Below are 23,082 nucleotides of genomic sequence, written 5' to 3' on the forward strand. Positions count from 1 at the left end.
TCCACCCTCATCCGCGTCGCCTGTCCCTCCCTTATCTCTTGAAGCGATTAACCCAGCGAGAGCAGGAGACAGGAAGAGAGAGCTGACTCGGCTCGGAAGACAGGAATGTCGGAGCGGCCGAGCTTTCCCTAGGCCGGCTGTCCGGCACCGCCGGAGGCAGCTCCAAGGGAGCAGGACCCCGCAGCAAGCGACGGGGGCCTTGTAGCCAGAGCTCGACGCGCTGATTGGTCGGCCGGCCGCGGCCGGGAAGAACCCGGATGTGACTGGGTAGTCGTGCTGGCAGTCGGGGCTCTGAGGTGTGGGCGTTCTGGGGGCGCTGGCAGCCGAGGCGGATGGCGCGGGGTTGGGCCGGCTTCTCTGAGGAGGAGCTGAGGCGACTGAAGCAAACTAAAGGTAACGGGACGTGCCTGCAGAGGTTTCATCCTTGGGTCTCTAGAGGGGAAGGGGCGGGGCTGCAGCTTTTGAGGGGGTAGGGGGCGGGAAAGAGGGTAATGTGTTGGTGTTTGGGGAAGGAGCTCTAACGGGAGGAGGGGATTGAGGGGTTCCAGAGGTGGGAGCCACAGCGGGAGGGGCGGGTCCAGGGGACTGGGATCTTTCAGGTAAGAAAGTTCAGGAATCCGCTTCAGGAATTTGACTTTTCCCGTGAAAGGGACGGGACTTGGGAGAGGAAGTGAGCCTACAGCCTCGGCGTCTCTTGTGGGAAGATTGCTGCCTTAAGTCCACGGCTGGAGGGTTGGGGTTGGGGTAAAAGAAGGGGGAGGGGCACACACCAGATTCGAATTGTGATGAATGTATGTAAGTTGACAATGGTTGGGAACAAGGGAGTACAGGGATCTGAATAAACGCAAAACGACGATGCTTTTCTTAATACATCTGGAGTCTTGCATTCACTTCTGGTTGCCAGATGACTTTTGAAAGTGTAACTCTTGAGAGTCAGAAAACCAAGACTTTTTGAAAGGTTAGATGTGAAATTATACCTATTGACGGTTGTAAGCTACAATGTGTCTCCCCCGCTGGCTTTGTAGGTAGTTATTGGACGGACTTGTACTATTTTGTTTCCTCTTAATGAAGGAATTAAGTTTACTGTTATTTGGTGAGAAACCCTTGGTGACATAAACTATGAATGTAATGTCATGAAATTCTATACGGTGATCCTGGTATTGCACACTCCTTCTGTGAGTTTACATCCCTCTTAGTACCATAATTTATATACTTTGGAAGAAAATTCAGTAAGCCCTGGCATGGTTTTTGTTAGAGTTCGTGATCAAATTGGATGTTGTTCAGGTAAGTCTGCATCTTTAGCATAGATGTAAAAATAAGGCTAACAAGTGGAAAAGGAAGTAAAGTAGGAATACAGGACCAATGTAGATTATACAGATGGAGGAAGTTTTGACTGGTCCAGAGGCCTTTAAAAACTATATCATAAAAGTTACACTGCGGTGTGTAATTAACTATCAAACTTAATCTCAAACTTTCTTGCTCTTTGTTTTGAACATCCATTCCCATATTCGTATGTACAGAGTACAAGTATTCCTGTTTCAGGTCTGACCCAAAGTTAGAGGTATCAGCTTCTGTATTTTACATACTAAAGCTACATACATGCTACATACATAGTACATACTATGTAAGTACATCTACATACTAAGATGAACAAGGCATCATCCTTGTATTCAGAGAACTGATAGTCTACTGAGGAGACAAGCTATAATATAATTTGATAATAGTTAGTTTACAAGAGCTTGTTAACAGAGCTAGCAGGAACTTGACTCTGCTGGGGGTTGGGCGGAACTTGGGAACATTTCACAGGCATTATGTGTTAGTAGAGGTGAGTTTGCCAAGGGAAAGAAGACTTAATATAGACTAAATTGTAACAATAGATTCATTTTGTGGAAGTTCATTTCTAAATATCTTTACAATTTGGGAGAGAGAGGGGCTGGAAAGACCTTAGCTTCAAGGCCTATAATTTCGTAGTGAGATGTTAAAGCATAGACACCAACCCCTAGTCTATGACCACCATGAGTAAGAGAACACATGTTAGCATCTTTGTACTCTCATAACCAGACACAGTGATTGGCATATAGGTCTCCTAGCTCTGCCTCTAAATCTTTTTTGCCTTGGATTTCTCATGTGTGAAAGTAGAGGAGTTGGATTTTTCATTTTTAAGACTCCTTCCAGCTGTTCTCCAACCTTAAAAATAGAATTAATCCATGAAGGTAGAGTTGGTTGCCAGCAAAAATAAGGATGACCATACTCTAGAGAAACCCCATGTGCACATTGGGGAAAATCAAGAATGTTCTTTGCATTCTTATTTATAATACTGAAAAGCTGGGAACAAACCAAGTGTTCATTAATAAAAGTGGATAAATAGGGGTGCCTGGGTGGCCCAGTTGGTTAAGTGTCCAACTTTGGCTCAGGTCATGATCTCACGGTTTGTGAGTTCAAGCCCCTGTGGGGCTCTGTGCTGACAGCTCGGAGCCTGGAGACTACTTGTGATTCTGTGTCTCCCTCTCTCTCTGCTCCTCCCCTGTTCATGCTCTCTCTTTCTCTCAAAAATAAATACACATTAAAAAAAATTTTTTTAAGTGGATAAATTGTTATACAGCCATTCAGTGGGCCAGTATAGAGCTAGTGGGAATATATGGACTATACCCACATACATTAACGTGTATAAATTTCATAAATATAATGTGTGAAAAGAACAAGTTACAAAAATACATACAACCTGATATCGTTTGTAGAAGGTCAAAATCGTACAAAGCAGGTATATTCTTCTGGGAATATAGGAAATCAAAATACCCAGTACTAGAAGGGGGGAATATGATCAGGAAGGGGCAAATACGTAGGAAATTTTAAAAGTATTGGTAATAATGAAATCAACTTGAGACAAGTTATGCTACAGTTAACAAATAGCCGTAAGATATCAATTATTTAAAATAATAAAGATTTATTTTTCTTTATAGCTTCATGTCTAACATAGACTGGCAGATGACTCTTCCACATAGTCACTCGTCATTGTGTTTTCATGTTGTCATATGGGAGTGCACCATGGCATGAGGAGAAAAAGTTGAGACTCGAGCATTGGCAATTAAATGCTTCCATCAGTCAATGATAGATGTCATTCATACTTACATTTCATTTAATAAAAGCAAATAATATGATTTGGAGGGCAATAAATACAATTATCTTGAGTGTTCCAAAAGAGAGGATAACATGCCTATCTTTAAATAGCAGTTGTGTCTACTCTAGCCATGTTTTATTTTTTTAAATGTGACTGTTTTTTTTAATAATCCATACAGGTTGGATGTGTGTCTGTAGCAAATACATGTATTTGATGTGTGATTTATAATAAAAAATAAATTTATTTCATAATTAAAAAATTGGAAATAGAAAAAACAGTGCAACTACAATGCTGTCAATGTCTAAAGAAAATATTCATGAGTTCTTTATTCTTGATACTAGTTCTTTTCCAGGTATATTATGAATATGTTCTCCGATAAATATCTTCTCCCAGCTTGTAACTTGTCTTTTAACTTTAATCTTATGATGAACAAAGAATTTAATTTTAATATGGTCAGATTTGTACACATGTTCTGTGTCTTCACTTAGTACCCTACCATGAGGTAGTAGTACCCTTCCATAAGATGTTAGTCCTTATATTCAATTAAGCATTTTTAAGAATCATTTTTGTTATAAGCTATATAGATTCAAAACACTGTATAAAGCAATGTGTTTCTAATAAGAGTTTTAAAATGTTGATTTGACATTTGAATCCTTAATCCATTTGGAGAATGTTTTGTTTGTTTTTATATGGTGTGAAGTATGGATCTGATTTTACCTTTTCCATATAGCTGGGTTTTTTTTTTTCAGGTCGATTTATTGAATGATTCCACCTTTTGCTGTTGATAGGCCATGCTATCTTAGTCATATACCAGTGCTTCATACACGTATGAACCTGTTTCTGGGTTCTTTTGTTCTATTCCATTGGTCAGTTTGTCTATTATGCACCAATACCACACTATTTTAAAGCTTTATAATATTCCTATGGTCTCTATTCTGTTCCATTGGTCTATTTGTCTATTCTTTCACTAATGCCCACGGTCTTGATTACTGTAGTTTTATAGCCAAGTAATGCCAGTTCTCCAGTTTTGTTCTTTAATATTGTGTTAGCTATTCTGAGTCTTTGGCCTCTCCATATAAACTTTAGGATCATTGTGTCAATATTTGCAAAATAAGACAGGATTGAATCTTCTTTTCATGAATATAGAATATCTCCCCATTTATTTCTTTGATTTCATTATCAGAGTTTGTGGTTTTCTTCACAGATCTTGTACTTTCTTTTCTTAGATTCATTCCTAAGTATTACTTTTTTTTTTTTTTTTTTAGTGCTAATGCAAATAGTATCATGTTTTTAATTTTAAACTCCACTTGTTCATTACTGGTACATAGGAAAACAGTTGACTTTTGTATATTAATCTTGAATTCTGCAACCTTGCTATAATGGCTTTTTAGTTCCAGGAGTTTTTCTATTTATTGTTTCAGGCCTGATTTGTTTACTGTTTTGTTTATTATTTTATTGTAGCATTTTTAATCTCCTGTGCAGTTTCTGTGAAAAGCAAAAGAATAATTCAACTAGTGAGTGTAACCAGGAAGTAAGCTCAATGGCATTTTCTTATGGTGTACATAAAGATCAGTAGTCAAGAATAAGTTCCTGTCTCAAGATAGAGGAGGTTACTTTGTGTTCCTGGCTAAAGTCAACAGTAATAACATTTTACTTGCGATGGCACATCTATGTTTTAAAATATTTTACCTGTCTCATTTAATCCTTACAGTAACTTCATGAGTTAAGTAGAGCAGGTAAATTTTCAACCCATTTGACAGTTGGAAACACTGGGTTATGGAATAATTAATTGACTTGTCTACGATGATTGAGCTGAACAAAAGCTGTGCCAGAACTGTGACTCCAGAGCTTTTAATTCTCCTTTGGGAGATTTAAATAATAAGCTTGTGTTGCTTCATGGATCAATATGCAGAATTTTAAAAGCCCTATTTGAGTTAATTAATAAGAACTTACCACAATTTCACTTCCCAGGCATTTTATAAACAATACCATTTACAGTTCTTATTAAATATAATATGAATGTGAGTCAAATTCTCCAGTACTCTGCCTTACAAGGTTAACACTGGTTGGACAAACCAAGAAGTATAATAGGGGTATTATTTATTTTATAGTGCTTTTGTAAAAAAAAAAAAATTCTCCCTGTTTTCTCTTCCTCTATTGGTTTGTTCAGGCTGCTGTTAAAATTAGGTTGCATACATTGACTCATGGCTAGCTAACTTTGGGGAAGACAACCTTGCACTGCTCTGGAAGATGAAAGCTAACATTTGAGGGTTAACTAGCATTCTTAGAAATAAGAGATTTCATTCAGTTATACTTTATGTATAATATCTACCTATGTATCAAACTGGTTAAGATCTGTTATTTAAGAAGAGTGCAGCCCATTTGTAACCGCAACCACCATTTTATTTCAGGAGAGCAAATAGAATCATAAGTCAAATTTAAGACCTGTTAGAGAATTCATTTGTCTACTTTGCTTGGTCAGATTAGTTAATTGCTTAGTCAGTTATCAATTCAAGTTGAAAAAGAAACCTTGCTTTTTATTCCGAGGCTTAACTCAACAGACAAATGGACTTCTTTTAAGCTCAATTTTGAGTTGGGATAGTTTTCGTTAAATATTAAGAGTATGATTATAGAAGAACTGTCAAAAATACTACAGGAAGATGGCTGTTTTTCCCTGGGTTTTTATGGTAGAGAAGGGGGAGAAACCCTGTGGAGTTATTATTAATGTTAATGCTTTATTTTCTTAGAGAAATTCTAATTATTTGTTGCTCACACAAAGGAATTCTCCTCTTTTTCACATAGATCCATTTGAACCGCAGCGGCGTCTCCCTGTGAAGAAAAGTCGACAACAACTTCAGCGAGAAAAAGCCCTTCAAGAGCAAAGCCAAAAACTTGGACTTCAAGATGGATCAAGCTCAGTACCTCCAGAGCAGCTGCTTTCTGCACCCAAACCAAGATTTAATACTCAAAAACCACACTCTTCTTCCCCTGTTCCTCCTAATCCTCTTACACTCACTTCTCCTGTTGGTGATGGAAAACCACAGGGGATTGAAAGTCAACCAAGGGAACCGGGACTTGAGAATTCCCATGATAGTCACAAAAACACTGAGGTCCTACCTCCAAAGCCAGATTGCAAAATGGAAAAAAAGAAAGTGGAATTGTTAGTAAGTCTATATATCCCTGAGATTTTTTTTCCATTTTAACTTTTTTTTTCCCCTCCACTGGGCTTTGAAGAAATACAGTTGTAACGTTTTCTCTTTCATATTCTAACCTAGAAACATCATGAATAAACTATTGAAGAATAGCTACCACCTAAATATGTTGTAAGCCAGTCAGTGTTGGGCATTTTATATGTTTTATGCCATGTAGTCTTCATAGCAGCCTTATAATACATGTTCATTGTTTTCACTTGACAGATGAGATTTCTTGGACTCAGAAAAGATGCTTTATTCCCAAAGCAAATACATAGCTTAATAAATGGCGGAGTTGAGGTTCACATACACATCTTTCTGGATCCAAAGTGTCTGCCCTTGACCCTCACTTGAAGCAGTTCTTACATGCATAGTGCTCCCCCTCATCCCAGATCGAACCCCTTCTTCAGCTTCACTCCATCTCCACTGGCCTGGAAAAGGTTGTTTATGAAAAGATAGGAAGGGATGGTCAAAGAAGAGTGTGTACGAAATTGAGAGGACTGATAAAACAATTCAGCTACATCATTAGATTTCTTTTTATTCTTTATTTAATGTGTTTATATTAGAAACCACCTCCAGAATTTAGTTTAGAAACAGTTTTGTGGAAATTGCTGTTCTATGTATGACTTACGAATTCTTCTCAGAATTTTTATCCTATACCTTTTGTTTTGATATCCACTCGTATTTCCTCCTGATTTATCAGGTTGCCATTTCTGTTTTCCATTTTCTGAGTCTTTCTATTTCGATGTAACTTACGATTTCTCTGATCCAGGTTCTGTACTGTAAGTTTAAAGTGTTTCCTGGCCCACCAGGGGTTTACAACCGAGAAATCATTTTTACAGGAGATCTAAAGCCATGTAAATTATGAAAGCAACATTGAACAAGTGCATTTTAAAAAAAATTTTTTAATGTTTATTTATTTTTTGAGAGAGAGAGTGTGAGCAGGGGAGAGGCAGAGACAGAGGGAGACACAGAATCCGAAGCAGGCTCAGGCTCTGAGCTGTCAGCACAGAGCCCGACTTGGGGCTCGAAACCACAAGCTGTGAGATCATGACCTGAGCCTAAGTCAGACGCTTAACTGACTGAGCCACCCAGGCACCCCAAACAAGTGCATGTATTTAAATGTCTTTAAGTGTAGTTTACCAGCAAAGGCCTGAGATAAGTAGGGCAGGGTGGGTTTAAATTGAGTTGGATAATTTAGATTGAACGTTGTTGGGAAAATAATTTTTTTTTTAGATGCTTGGGAAAATTTTCATAGACATGTAATCTCAGGAACTGTCATTGAAAAGGAGAAATTGGAGGTTGCAAGAAGGGGAAAGGAAAGCTGTATCCTAGAGAATGCTCAGAGATGACATCTCCCTTCTCTGGAAGAGGCAAGAGCTAAGCCAGAGAGTAGTAGAGAATTAGGGAAATGAAGAAGGATGTGGAAGCTGAGAATTCCTACCTAGTGAGTTCCCCCATGCAGTAGAATATCACCCAGGCCTCTGGAGGAGAGATGCCCTTACCAAAACAATGGTTAGAGAAAACCCACGTGTCAGGATTGCAGCCCATTTGGGGGAGGGTGCTGGCTGGGCTGGACTACTGCAGTAGTCAAAATGAGAGAGGACCAGTGCCTGTACCAAGATGGAGACTCTAAGAAGGGAAAGAAAATGATAAATTTGGAAGTGGTTAGTAGGTCTGGGAATAGAGATTTTTGACACAGTAGCCATAAGAAATGACAATAATAGGAATAAATAGCTTTGTCATTACTTTGAGTTGACATCAAGTTCTTAAATTTCTGGGAAATTTTAATATACTACTTTCAGAATTGGACAGATTGGAGTCCAGTATTCAAGTCTTAGCTCATAGTGTTTCACTCTGTTTAAAAATGTCTCAGAATGGAAAGAAGTGAGCAAATTGAAAAAAAAAATGAAATAAACATTGGTTATTGTCTTAAGGGTGTTAAATGGTAGAGACTTTGATTATAGAAAACTCTAAAAGATACGACATTAGCTACATGCCAATTAATTTTCTCCGTTTTGCATATAATACATAATTAACTTACACAACTTTCTTTGTACTCCTAATAAATGCCACAGTACTCTGGCTTCCAGTTTGTGGCTTCCTAGATTATATACATATAATGGATTTCAAAGGGCCAATTTATGTAAGACTTCTTGACTTCAAATGATAATCTTTGTTCCTATTAGAACAAAATAATGGGCTGCAGATGGGTTCCTTTTAAGAGGGCTTTTGAAGGAAAATATACATAATGTGGTTGATTAAATTTTATACATAGAGGCCTGAGACTGGTAAGGTGTGGCATGGGGTTTCAGAAACTCATTTTTATACTCTGCTCCCTAGGCAAGAAAAATCTCGTTGGGAAGTCCTCCAAGAAGAACAACGGCTTATGGAAGAGAAAAATAAACGTAAGAAAGCTCTTTTGGCTAAAGCTATTGCAGAAAGGTGAGGCATCTGAACTAGGAGAGGTTGTTTGTAACCTGCAGTCAGTTCTGTCATGTTTTATGTTTATTTTCCCTTGTCTGTTCTGATAAGTTGATATTTTCTCTACAACATTCTTTTAAAAAAAATTTTTTAAGTGGGTTCTACGCCCAGTGTGGTACTTGAGCTCACAACCCGGAGGTCGGGAGTCACATGCTCTACCGACTGAGCCAGCCAGGTGCCCCTCTACAGCATTACTTTTAAGGCTCACTAAAATAATTCTCCTTTATAAATGATACAGAAATTCCAGTGTTAATTCATTAAGGAGGACTTTGTAAGCATAGATTATACCAAACTTATTTGGTATAAATAAATTACATTCTAAGGGAGCAGTGAATAGCCATCAGTGTAAGTGCATTAGCAACAAATGCAGGTTTTAATTTTGACGTGGGGAGGCCTTAATCCTGTGACATGTAGAAGAATAAGACTATTCCACATAAATGACTTCCACTCCAGAAGTTTTAATTGTGTTTTCTGTGGACATTTTTCTTAAAGAATTTACCCTGCCCCCACTGATACATGGTATAATTTAACCTTTCATCGATGAGTCGGGGTCACCATTGTGAGTACTCTGCCATACTGTGTGCGATTCGATTTTTCTGTCCCTCCTGGCGTCAGTTTGTCAGCAGTTCCTTTTCCTTCACTGCATCATGATGGCCTCCAGCAGCAATGTTCCTGTTTGAGCCGCTTTCCACCCTCACCCACTCTTTCTGCCCTTTTAGTTTGTGCTTTCCAGTGTGCTATCGCCTTAGGAACCCACCCAAACTTAGTCAGTGAAGCAATGATTGAGAATAGTGAGAATTAAATGCAAGCAAGTTTTCTTGGCATTTTCTTCTTAGATCTCCAGAAAAGCCTGGCAAAACTATTATGTATTGAAACTGCCGTGTGTATCAGGGGGAGGGGAAGGGACAAGGATAGAGAGAAAGGCAGGTAGGTAGAAGAGTAATGGAGAATTTTATCTGTCAAAAGGATATATGTATTTGAAAATGATTTCTCCCCCCTCCAGCTGGTCCCACTTGATTTGCATGAAACAGGAAATGTGCAACTTACTGAACTTAGGTTTCAAGAAAAAACCATGATTATTCAAAGTGAAAAGTGATTTTTGAAAATCACTTCAGTAGTCTTCAGTTTAGAAGTGGTTGGAGAGGCTGTTCACTAGGGATTTTACAAAAGGATTTACAGGCTCAGCGCTTGTTCTTGATGTGCTTTTGGTTTAAGACGAAATAGTGATACAGGCTGAAATGTGAGAAAACACAACATGGTTAGATTAGTGATAAATGCACCAATGAAGTCCTTGAAGTAAAAGAATCATACTGTTAATTCTGTGGGCAGAAAACAAGGGGAAATGCATAATAGAGTAAAAATCAGGAGAATATAAGTTGCAAGATAGTGGTTTTCTGTGGGAGTTTTATTCTCCTGTGAGAATGGGTGTGAAATTCTGAAGTGAGTGAAATCAGATTAAAGGCTTTTGTATCTGTGTATTCTGTTCTTCAGTGTGTACTGTGTTTGGGGTGCTGAGAGGACTGAGCTTAGATGTGCTTTTAAGCTGTAGTCTTGCCTAAAACACAGGAATCAAAGCAATAAAAGTTTGGGGGAATGAGTCCTAAGAAGGTTCAGACCGAATAGACATGAAGAAATGGTGTTTAACGTAAGGGTCCATTCTTTCTGTCCACTAAGTGTTGGACAAATGAAGGTGGCCTGAGCAAGAATTTAAGGCTAGAAATTTGGAAAGTTATTTTAGATGTTCTGTGTAAAGAGAATATAGATAACGTTCTTTTAGTGCTTATTCTCATCCTCGTGGAATGAATATAGACCTATAAGTGAACTATTGGTATTTTGAAAAATCTTACTCTTTCCTTTGTGTATGAAAATGTATGATAATGTTATATGTTAATCCATTTGGAGAATGTTTTGTTTGTTTTTATATGGTGTGAAGTATGGATCTGATATATACCTGATTTTACCTTTTCCATATAGAACAGAGTTTGTGGTTTTCTTCACAGATCTTGTACTTTCTTTTCTTAGATTCATTCCTAAGTATTACTTTTTTTTTTTTTTTTTTTTTTAGTGCTAATGCAAATAGTATCATGTTTTTAATTTTAAACTCCACTTGTTCATTACTGGTACATAGGAAAACAGAAAGCTTAGAATAAGGGAAAATAGCACAAATGCAGTCTTAGAGATATACCAAAATTTTACCAGTGTTTATTATATTTCGATTTGTGGTTTTTTTCTGATTTTTAAAAATTATACATTATAATCCTATCATATATAGTATCATATATAGTTGGTTGCTTTTTTCACTTCTCTTGCGTATGGGTACGTGATTTTAAAATGTTTTTATTTTTCTATTCATTTTTCTAGATCTAAAAGAACTCAAGCAGAGACCCTGAAACTAAAGCGGATCCAAAAGGAGTTACAGGCTTTAGATGACATGGTGTCAGCTGACATTGGGATCCTCAGGAACCGGATTGATCAAGCCAGCCTTGAGTATTCATACGCTCGGTGAGTTGAGAGAACTCTGAATCAGGAGTGAAATTTCAGAAGTATTTACTGCTGGCTGGGCCAAGGGCTTTCATGTGTGTCATCACTTAAGCCTCCTAAAGGTCCCATCAGGCCATCAGGTGCTCTGTTTATTCCTGTTTTGTACTAAATCCAGTGCCTCTTCCTTCACTCTGGCCTACTCTTGTTCTTATTCCTGTTAGCTCATTTCTTGCATTATTTATTTACGTTTTAGTCTTTTTTGCTAAACCGTCAATCATCTGTATAATGCTTGGGACTCTAAGAGTCTTAATGACTTGCCCCCAAATTCTGCTATTTTAACACCAAGTCTGTACTCTTTCTGTTAAGAAATTTTGATGATCTGAGATGGTCCTTAGAGATGAGCCTGGTTCTCATGTCAATTTTCACCAAAGAAAGAAGATCCAGCTTTTTTTTTTAAAAAGGCTACAAGTATTTTTTTTTTTTTAATTTTTTTTTTCAACGTTTATTTATTTTTGGGACAGAGAGAGACAGAGCATGAACGGGGGAGGGGCAGAGAGAGAGGGAGACACAGAATCTGAAACAGGCTCCAGGCTCTGAGCCATCAGCCCAGAGCCCGACGCGGGGCTCGAACTCACGGACCGCGAGATCGTGACCTGGCTGAAGTCGGACGCTTAACCGACTGCGCCACCCAGGCGCCCCTAAAAAGGCTACAAGTATTTTAAAGAAAATACCACTCTGTCTTGAAAGCTTGAAGTTTTTCCCTTTTTTTTTTTTTTTTTTCTTTTCGATTGTATTCTGTCTATAATAGTTTGCTATCATGTGTTTCCTTGGTTTCAATCATTGGCATTTTAGAGAAAAAAAAATCATCATGGAGTATTTTTAAAATGCATGAACACATGTAAAGAATTACATGAACCTTGCAAGCAGATAAAAGGGCAAAAAATTAAGTCCAATTTCAGGGTTTTCAGTCCTTCCCGCGTTGCTTTAATCATCCCGGTTTGTCTTTTCTCACAAGGGAATGCTGTGTTAATGACTCAGTTTTGCATCTTTCTCTGTAACACTAGAAATCCATCCGAATGCCTCATTAGTCCAGGGTAAACCACAGCAGCAGAATGTTTATAGAACAGTTTAATAAAGCGGAAATGCTTGATTGTGTTTTCAATTCACCGTTTATTAAGAAAGAGGTTTGTGGTGTCCTTGTGATTTTTGTAATTGTTGTTTGACCACATGCTATTAGACTTAATGGGCTGCCTTTATTAATTAACTGCTTAAATTAATGCCATCAGTAGCTGATAACTGGAGGTTCCTATTTTTATTAATAAGGACATTAAGGAGGTAACCAAGATTTTATTAAGATTAAACTCAGCCTAGTTTTTAGCATATGTTATTCTCTGTAACTTAAGTTTACCAGAGGAACATTCCTAGACCTTTGTAGACCTTAATATGAATAATTCAGATTATTCTAGATACCTCAACCGAAAATCATTTGATTATGTTTTAATTCTGTCCTGGAGGAGACTGGAGAAGGATACATTTGTATATTGAACATTATATAAGAAATGTCATAGTTTTATTCTTCAGAGAACCACAAAGAAAGTGGGTTTACTGGTTAAAAAAGAAAACATCCAATCATATAAAATGTGCTTAATGAAACTTTAGTTTCTGTAGGAAAAAAATTTGACATAAATTTTTATATTTCTTAAACTAAAGATGGCAATTTCTCATGGTACTGATATTGGCATAGTTGTATGTGAATATCCATGTTTGATGTGTGAGGCTATTTTTAAAATCCTAAACTCTTGAGGTAAGTCACAGAGAAGCCATAGACAGTTGTGACTGGGACCGGCATCGTACCTTGTTCGTGCATAAGATTAAGATGTTTTCTAAATTTACATCTGCGGTTATTGAGAGATTAGAGATTGGTGATAACAGTATTGTGATTTAGATTTCTACTGGTAGCCAGTCCCCACGACAGTCCCATCTCTGTGGGAGATTTCCTTGACTTCTTTTTTTTTTTTAATAAAAATGATATTGTAGTTTTATAGTACCTGGTACAGTGCTGTGTCCACAAAAGGTTCTTGGATACAGAATAGGCCAGAATTTGCTTTAAAATCGGCTTCCATAGAACAGCATTAGGGTAGACCCCTCCAAGGAGACCAGAGCTTCTGGGAGCCAAACTGAGAGTTATTGCCACTATTCATATCTGTGACTTCAAGGATGCTGTATGCTGCATAGACCAGCTTGTAAAACAAGAGTGGATGTGTGTAGAGCATCTCTTTGACCCCTAGTGTACCAGGAAGAACTAGGAGCACTGTTTGCCATCTGTGTTTAATAGACACTCTTGTTAACATAGACACATGCTCATACACATATGCACGCATGTCCATAAATGTGTGCAGTCATTTTATGTCTAAGTTACAAAAGTAAAAATAATGATTGCGGAAAACAACTTTATTAAAAAGTTTAATAAGAATATAAGCATAGCAGTCCTCTTTTTTTCAAGTAATGTTTGGCCCCCAACATTAAAAGTTGAAAGAACAGTTACATCCTTTCACAACATAAGATGCTACAGGTACTTGTAAAATACTGTGTGATCAAGTTTGTTCTGTTGAAATTATTAACTCTAGGAGAGTAACCTTGCCTTTTTGTCCTTAGATACATATTTTTCAATCATTGGTTCTGAGTTTGAGAAAATTCACGTAGGATGTGTTTTCTGAAGTCTCATACTCTTGAGATTTCACGCACATGATCAGTTTCACTATCTAGAACCTAGGTTGTCTGTTTCTGCCTTGTATTGTTTCCTAGGGTTGACATAACAAGTTACTACAAACTGTGTGGCTTAAAACAACAGAAATGCATTCTCTTACATTTCTGGAAGCTGGAGGTTTGAAATCCAGGGTGTTGGCAGCGTCAGTCTTCCTTCAGAGACTTGAGGGAAGAATCCATTCCTTGCCTCTTCCAGCTTCTGGTGGCTGTAGGCACTCCTTGGCTTGTGGCTGCACCACTACCTTCTGTGTCTCCGTAGTCACATTGCTTCCTCCTCTTCTCTCAAAACTTCCTCTGCCTCTTTTTGTTTTAATATTTATTCATTTTTGAGAGAGAGAGAGAGAGAAAGGGATAGAGCGTGAGCAGGGGAGGGGTAGAGGGGGGAGGACACCAAATCTGAAGCAGGCTCCAGGCTCTGAGCTGTCAGCACAGAGCCCGATGCAGGATTCGAACCCACAGACTGTGAGATCATGACTGGAGCTGAAGTTGGATGCTTAACCGGCTGAGCCACCCAGGTGCCCCCCTCTGCCTCTTTCTTAAAAGGACACATGTGACTATATTTAGGGTCCCACTGGATAATTCAGAATAAACTATTTTCAAAATCTTTAACTTAATCACACCTTTTGCCCTGTAAGATAATATTCACAGGTTCTGGGGATTAGGAGGTGAATATCTTCATCTGTCAACTTTATTTTGCTACTGTGGCTAGAAAAACTAATTCTGAACTGTGTTCAATGAAAGCTGAGAACAGATTACAAATATCGTGTTTCTAGTCCTTTTTTATACCTTTTTAAAAGGTGACATAGGGGCCACCAAAGTGGCTCAGCTAAGCATCTGACTTAGGCTCAGGTCATGATCTCACAGTTCTTGCATGGTTCGAGCCCTACATCTGGCTTTGTGCTGACAGCTTGGAGCCTGGAACCTGCTTCGGATTCTGCCTGTGTCTCTGTCCTCTCTCTCTCAAAAACAAACATTAAAAAAAAGTTAAAGATGTTGTAATACTTTGGATAACACAGTAAGGCAGCTAAACAGTGATTTATTTTACTGTAAACAGTGATGATTTATTTCACTGTGGCATCATCTTTTAGGTTATTCCATCATTCTATGTTTTCTTATTAATCTTTTTTCTGTAGAAATGAGAATAATTGATGAGTAGTGAAGAAATAATGCCAGGGTGATAAAATGGCAAAATGTTTCAAGATACAGGAAAAATGCTATCTCAACAATCCCGTAATGTATCTCAGATTTATGAGAGGGTACAATGGGCACATACAGTAATTGCAAAATGTAGTTTTAGTCTATCCTTTAAAATACTAGTAGTTTTTCTGTTTGTTCTCTGGAAGACTTCTAAGAAAGGATAAAAACCTTTATGTGTTGATACTTACAAAGAGGTAGAACTCAGAAAAGGAACCGAAAACTAAAAGTAGATTGGTGGAACCTAAGGGAATGCCGAGGGTTAATCATTGAATTCTTAAAAAATTTCAGGATCCCCAAACCAAGAGACAGTTTCTAGAATTCTTTAAATAACATTCATTAAATCACTCAGTGTCCGTTTAAAATAACAAAGTAATTCTGTGAATACATTTCCAGTTCAATTTGTCTTCCTGTGTTATGTATAATGCTCTTATTATTCTGTCCCAAAACATGTCATCATATTCTGATTTGGTATTATCCACCTGACTCTCAGGCTCATAGAGCAGTTTGTGAAATTAATCAATATTTTAAACATAAATCACTCTGTACAAGAATATATATGCATGTTTCTGGCCAGGAGAACTTTAAATAAATAAACAAAATGCAAAATCTTCAGTGATTTATCCAGGGTGAAAGATCAATGGAAACCTAGGGACCTATTTGCGAATTTTAATTTCAATTCAGCATTCATGAGCCCGGTCAGTAAATCTTTACTAACTGACTTTGGCTGGCTGAGGGAGACCACAGGCCACAGAAAGGAGGTTTGAGTCGGGGTAGGGGACAAGGTATTCATATACCTGTAGAGAATGTTGTCAGAGCTCTTAAGCTTGATGGAAGAACATTCTTAAATAGGATATGTTATAAAGTATGGAAAGCAGGGATTCACATGTCCAGCAGAGCTCCTTTAGAATCATTCTTTTAACATAGAGGGTAATTGAAAAACAGCTAGTTTTGTCATTCTTATATTTACTAGATGATAGTAAAAAAAATGAAATATGATAAATGACCATGATGTAAATAAGAGTTTTCAAGTATAAACACGAGGTCCTTGAACTTTGCCTAATTTTAATTTTAGATACAGTACATGTTTCTAATGATACACGAACAATGCATTTCAATTCTGGTGCTCTGAAGACGTTCTGTTTCTTGAGTGCCTACCAGGCACTGGCCCTTGTTTATACTGTTTAATCCTTAATACTCCTACGAAGTGTCCTATACTATACTCCTATTAGTATCACCATTGTACAAATAAGCCAAAATTCAGTTGAATATACTGTCAAGGGTCACCATACTGGAATTTTCAGACATTGCGCACATATTCTCCAGCCTCTTCCTTCGGAACCTATCTGTGTTTTGTATTCCGGAAGCTGACCCTGGGGCATACCTGATTAGAACAAAGATGGGCTGCCAACTCCAGAACATTTAATCCATAGACTAAATTGGGTTTCGTGGCATGGCTGGACACTAAGAGCTCTGTTTAAACTGATAACTAGCCAAGGTAAGCCAAGCCAAGTCCTCCTCCTGGAAGTGGAGCTCTGAGAAATTGGAGTGAATTTGATGTGGAGCCACAGCTGGTGGCCATATTGGGCTGTGTGATTGGAAAGCCAAAATGAGAGAATTAAAGAGAATAGCTTTTGATTCTGATGACATGCCTGGGAGATTGCCTCGTGTATCCTACAATAAAACCCACTTTTCACCTGAGCTAGCTTGACTGGGTGTCTGTCCTTTACATCCAAAAAAGGCCTTGACCAGAACAGGTACATACATAGTAAATGGCAAAGGCAGGTTTTGAACCCTGGGTTTTCTCAAATCAAAGCCTTTCAGTTTTTTCATCACATTTCAAGACAGAATCTTGCGTCAGGAGCTATACCTGTTTTTGTGTTGCTGTAACTGTAGTACCAGAAGTTACTTCTCTCTTTGAGTTGATGTGGGCAATCATAACAGCAGGGCAGCAAGGCTTTCACAACTGTTAGTGGCTTTTATAATTCATTGATAAATGTGGGCCAATCTCTTTTCCTGATGAAACAAAACAAACAATTTGTGTGGAAAAGGCCAAAGACCGTGAACCAATGTATGATCATTTTTCTTTTTGTGTCAAGCTAATACAAAATAAGAGAGATCACAGAGAGAGAGTGAACAGGGGAAGGCCAGAGAGAGAGGGAGGGAGAGAGAACCCCAAGCAGGTTCCACACCGTCAGTGCAGAGCCCAACGTGGAGCTCAAACTCACAAACCCTGAGACTGTGACCTGAGCTGAAATCAAGAGTCGGCCACTAACTGACTGAGCCACCCACGCGCCCCAGAATTACCTTACTTCTAAGACAGGCATTGCGTATCTGCAGAGTTTTTATGTAAATAGATAAAATAACAGTCTGTTGTTGCAAAGTGGAGACAGAACAACTTAACGCAGGGATTCTCAACTGGGGGCAGTTTTGCCCCTTGGGAGACATTTGGTAACATCTGGAGACATTCTTGGCTATTACAAGTAGTGGGTGCTACCAGCAGCTTGTGGGAGAAAGCCAGCGATGCTGCTCTGCATCCTACAATGTACAGGACAGCTCCCCCACGACAGAGAGTGATATGGTCCAAGGGGTCAGTGCCAGGACTGAGAAACCTTTCCTAAACCCGGCCTGAAGTTTTTATGTTCTTACTCGATGCTTGCTTCTTGCCTCACCTAGTATCATTTACATTCGCCTTGGACCCACTGTCCATATCCTTCTCCACCAAAATATTTCTTCCTTTTCTAACCCATTAATCAAGAGGTACAGATTTTCTGCTTTTCACTTCTCTTACTGCTTTACTTCTCCTACATTTTAACCAGCTGTGTGCTGGAGACAGGCTGCACCGGTTCACCAGGGCCAATGTCATGTATCTCTTCCCAGTTCTGCGTTCAGCTGCGCCACATGGGCAGCCTGAAATTGGCCCTGGTGGTGGTAGTGTGTGTGCGACAGAAATCGACAAACACTGTCCCATCAGGGCTCTCACTGGAGCCCCACTGGAGCTAGTTTGCACTGAGTTAACCTTCAAGCACAGCTTCGGAAAGAGGACATGAGTGCAGAAGAACGTGCTTACGTTGGGAGGGTCCAAGTGTGGATGTTGTGGAAGTTTCAGCAGCGACAGCCTGGCTTGTCTAACATGTAGGACAAGTGTTCACAAAGTATCACTATCCATATCTTCATTACGTCTTTCCAATTCTGGAGCTTAATTATTGTTTCTAGAACCTCCTTTGAATATCTTCTTTAGTGGAAAACCAATGGACCAATCTGTGTACCTGTCCCCACAGGAAGCGCTTTGACAGGGCGGAAGCAGAGTACGTGACGGCAAAGCTGGAGCTACAGCGCAAGACTGAGATCAAAGAGCAACTCACTGAACACCTCTGTACCATCATACAGCAAAATGAGCTCCGCAAGGCCAAGAAGTTGGAGGAGTTGATGCAACAACTGGATGTACAAGCTGATGAGGAGACCCTGGAGCTTGAGGTGGAGGTGGAGAGATTGCTGCGCGAACAAGAAGCCGAAGCAGGGAGACAGGTGGTTCATCTGGAGAGGCCACCTCAGCCTTCTGGGGAGAGTGTGACTTTAGGATTTGCCAAAGAGAACAGAAATCATCGAGACCCAGCCGCTTCTCAAAAGGTAGATGAACAGTGTGAAAATTCCAGTAGCAATCCCCTTCTGAATGCAGACCAAAGTCAAGAAGTTAAAATTACTGTAAAGGACATTTCAGCTGCTCTGACCACATGAAGTGCCAGAGTTTGTACCTTGCGGCTGGTAAACGTCTGTTGTGGATTATGCCGTGAACTCTGATAAAACGGTGTTACCGTGGTTAGTTTCAGTAGAACATGTTTGACATTCTGAACCCTCGCATTATGATTATTTGATATATAGGCACACGTTCACCTTGATCCAGGGCCAGGTCCTCCTGGTGCACTCTTAATACCAGGTGGAAACAAACCACCTAAACAGACGGAAGGGGCGCTACACGATTGAGAATGTGTTGCACCAGGTAAATCTAGAAGAGTAAGATGGAAAGTGATACTCGACACCTAATCAGACTCCTGTGACTTTTCCTAGGAGAGGTGTTGATGATGAGATACCTGTTTTATGTAGTCCATAAAGACATAAAAATTAGCATGTGAAAGAGACAGAAGGGGAAAAAACTAACAGAAGTAGCATATTGAATTGTCTATTGGATCGTAGTTGAGCTGCAAAACCCAACTTGGAAGCTGCAATTTAACAAAAGGAACCAGACAGCTTCAGTAACATTTTCGTCTTCAGTTCGCCTGTTAAATGGCTTTAACTTACAACCTGAGTTTTGATTAGTTGCTGCGCACACACACACACACACACATACAAATATACCATTAGCATGCGTAATTTTACTGTTAATGTATTGTCTTTTCTTTAATCAGCACATTGATTAAATTTAGACAATGAAAACGTTTCTGTAGTGAGGCTAAAATAATACAGAAAATCTATTACTGCTTTTGATTATCAAAAAAAAAATTGATATATTTTCTTTCTAAAGTTGTCTGTAAATATGTGTTATATACATTGGATATTAATTATCCTATCATAAAGCATTTAAATTGTCCAAATGGTGATTTTAATACTCCGTTAATTACTATCACTTCACTAATACTTGACCCCCACATTGTGCTATATGTGAATATATAAATAAATACTGTTGTTTTGTCACAAAATCCGTGAATTTCACAGTAAATTATGATCTATTTATCAGAAATTCCGAAAGTGCAAATACTAAAGTCTTGAAAAAAAACCTATTATAAAAGAGAATAAAGACAAATATAATATTGTATTTATAATACTGTCGAAAAAGTTGGGGACATCCTATTTTTAAATGAATTTGAGGTTATTCATGTGGATGAGCTGTGTATTTTTATGTTCTGTAATTTGGGTTGAAATTATAGCCTTCCAATGCTGACTTCTCTGAACAGAAGAAGCATTTACATAGAAGCATTTACATAGATAGTTGTGTTTTTATTTATGAGTGACATTCATAAAAACTAAAAACATCATTGTCCAATACTCTTATTTTTCTAAGGAATAAACAAGTCTGATACACCCATAACATGGTCTTCTGTTTACTCTTCAAAATGTTCAAGGCTGCCTGGGTGGCTCAGTCAGTTAAGCGTCTGGCTTTAGCTCAAGTCATGATCTTGCAGTCCATGAGTTCAAGACCCACATCTGGCTCTGTGCTGACAGCTCGGAGCCCGGAGCCTGCTTCAGATTCTGTGTCTCCCTGTCTCTCTGCCCTTACCCCACTCATGCTCTATCTCTCAAAAATGAATAAACGTTAAAAAAAATTTTTTTTAATTTTTCCAACAATTTAGTATGTATACTGAAGTGTTACATGGCGGTCATGTATTCCGTATCTCCATGTGGTAGATACAGCCGTCTACTTTTGTATAAGCCTCTGTTAAGGACAGTTCATCATTAATGAGGTTCTGTAACATTCGCTTCATACAGGTAGCCGCAATCTAATTCTCTGTCGAAGTATTTATAAGGTATACAGAAAAAGGAGAACCATGAAATAAATGAATTCGAAGGGACCTCACAGGTCATCTGATTTAATTCTCTCGCTTTACGGAAGAGGAATTTGAGAGCCTGAGATTTCACTTACGGCATGTTGGCCAACTGGCTTCTCTTAACTCAAGTGCTAGTAACGTTGCCATTCTAAAACTCTTGGTGTATCTCTTATATGCATCAGGCCATAAAGTTCACTGCATCCCTCCACTTGAAAATTTTGCTTAATAACCCATTCAGGGATTGTGTTCGTGCTTGCGAAATGCTTTCAAATATGTCTGTAAAAGGTCCGCTGATACCATTATTTTGAAAAAGTTGCCTTGCTTGGCTTTCCCAGGGTGGTATCCGAGTGCTCAGGTGATGATATAAGTGACAAAGTTATATTGCATCAGTTTTGTACGAGGCAGCTGTATCCCATGTGTGAGAGGAGTTTGAGCAAGAGAAGTGGGGGCTCACTGGTATGAGGACCATATGCACCGGCTTTAGTAGGATAGCCCTGATATCTTTTAAAATCATAAAACACATTCAAAAGACTTTTGATATATGGATTCACAAATCCACAAATAATTGTTACTTTCTGCGAAGGAAATTATTGGTTCAAAATTACAGCCCTGAGTTTATTGGAGCGCTCTGTCTAGCTGTCCCTCCCTGGTCAAACTCTTCTTCTCTTGCTCCTACTTCTCAAACAGTTCAAGCATAAGCTTACCGGGGCTCTTGATGTGATATGCAATTTAGGAGTTAACTACTTGTGGTTCTGTCGCTTGTTCTGTTTAAAAGATAGACAACCAATGGTGGTACTTTTTACTCATCATCTTTAAAAATTACGCTCAAAAGGGTAAACTTGAATTCCCAAATTTAAGTGTTCGTACACCTTGATGCCCCACTGCTTTCTTTTAAATTTTTATAGGCCTCAGAGAAGCAGAATTTCTTAAAGCACAGTTCTCCTTGCATTTAAAATATAGCGAGTTTTTCTCGCTTTTCAAACCTCTGCATAATTCTACTGAATTACAGCAATTGCAGGTGGTAAATCTTTATAGTCACTGAGAGCACAGCTGGTTTCCAAGTCAGATGATAGAAATCTCTGATTGGAATTTCTAGAACGTATTTTATTGCTGGATTGGCATTTGAATTATAGAGTAAAAACTCAGCTATAAACCTTGCTCATTCTTTGTTTGGATTTAGCAACATAGTACTCTCAAAGAGCTTTATCTAAGTATTCAGCAACTTCCTCTTCGAAGACACTGGCACAAAGCGGACTCAAGTTATTCTGACCCAGGCCATTCCCAGTGACCTTTATAAATGATGTTTTGGGTTTTGTATTTCTAAGAAGCCAAGTCAGCATTTTAAAAGACCCTGATAGATATAACTCAGTCGGCCAGACAAGACCTGGGGCCACTCTGGACCCAGGGTAATTATACCCTCTCTCAACATAGATCTACCCCAGGCCTAACTTGAACTGCTCTCTGGAGGAATGAAGCAGGACACTATTCTCCAGTCTGCCTTTACCTTCATGTCAGGCTACTTTTGCAAGCTCCTAATCCCAAACAGCTGTCTTGAAAATGCAACATTATCTCTTCATGCAGTTGATCAAACAACTGCATGTAGCTACATGTATGGACAGAGCTGTGTGAGAGGTGTGTGATCTGTGCCTTTTGTCCTTAAGCTCGTGTAGTCTACTTGAAGGACCCGGATTTACATTCAAAGGCTGATAACAAAACATCATGTCTTCTTGAAGGGGGACAAAATGAGTGGTTGGAACACAACAGGGATGCATGCTCCAGAAGTCCACAATTTTTAGAACATTCCTCATTTTAAATATTCCATCCAGTTGTTTTGCAATCTGTGAATGTATCTGGGACCTGCCGTATCTTTTAGCTTGCCTTTAGCAGTGAGGAGTGAGGCACAACTAAGACAACAAAAAGCCTGTGTTAAACAACATGTACAGATTCTGAGTTAAAAAAAAATTGTGACCACCACCACAAGAGTATTAGAAAAAGAGGTTTTTGCATGTTATTGATTTCAAAGAGGGGGCTGCTAGGACTTACCAGTACAAAAAAATCCCAGGTGTTAGAAAAAGTAACTTTACACGCCTTTCTGACAAAGGGTTGATAGCGTCTTGGGACAGTAGCGTGAATGTAAACACTCATGACAGTAACTCAAGGGCTTGCTGAATCAAGGGGCAATAATCACTACCCAAGCCAGAATAAGGTGGTGATGGAACAGCCTCGTGTGGACTCAAGGGTAACTCAACATGGATGCATGTTCCGAGATCACATATAAGAGGGGTCTTTCCAAGCCAAATGACTC

At 38.8% G+C, this 23,082-nt stretch overlaps 1 protein-coding gene across 2 annotated transcripts; it reads left to right on the forward strand.

The window, feature by feature from the left end:
• The first annotated feature begins 251 nt into the window (after positions 1-251).
• On the forward strand, positions 252-20,320 carry GORAB (golgin, RAB6 interacting). 2 transcript variants are annotated; one of them, XM_043568828.1, is made up of 5 exons: positions 252-393; positions 5,921-6,278; positions 8,653-8,754; positions 11,155-11,295; positions 18,516-20,320. In XM_043568828.1, the coding sequence occupies exons 1-5, from the start codon at positions 333-335 to the stop codon at positions 18,970-18,972; spliced, it is 1,119 nt and encodes a 372-aa protein (XP_043424763.1). In that variant the 5' UTR covers positions 252-332; the 3' UTR covers positions 18,973-20,320. The 2 variants fall into 2 exon arrangements, with proteins under 2 accessions (XP_043424763.1, XP_043424764.1); XM_043568829.1 differs by lacking the exon at positions 252-393 and having other exon boundaries at positions 6,181-6,282.
• The last annotated feature ends 2,762 nt before the right edge of the window (positions 20,321-23,082 follow it).

This window comes from Prionailurus bengalensis, chromosome E4 (genome assembly GCF_016509475.1).
Source record: "Prionailurus bengalensis isolate Pbe53 chromosome E4, Fcat_Pben_1.1_paternal_pri, whole genome shotgun sequence".
Taxonomy (NCBI): Eukaryota; Metazoa; Chordata; class Mammalia; order Carnivora; family Felidae; genus Prionailurus; species Prionailurus bengalensis.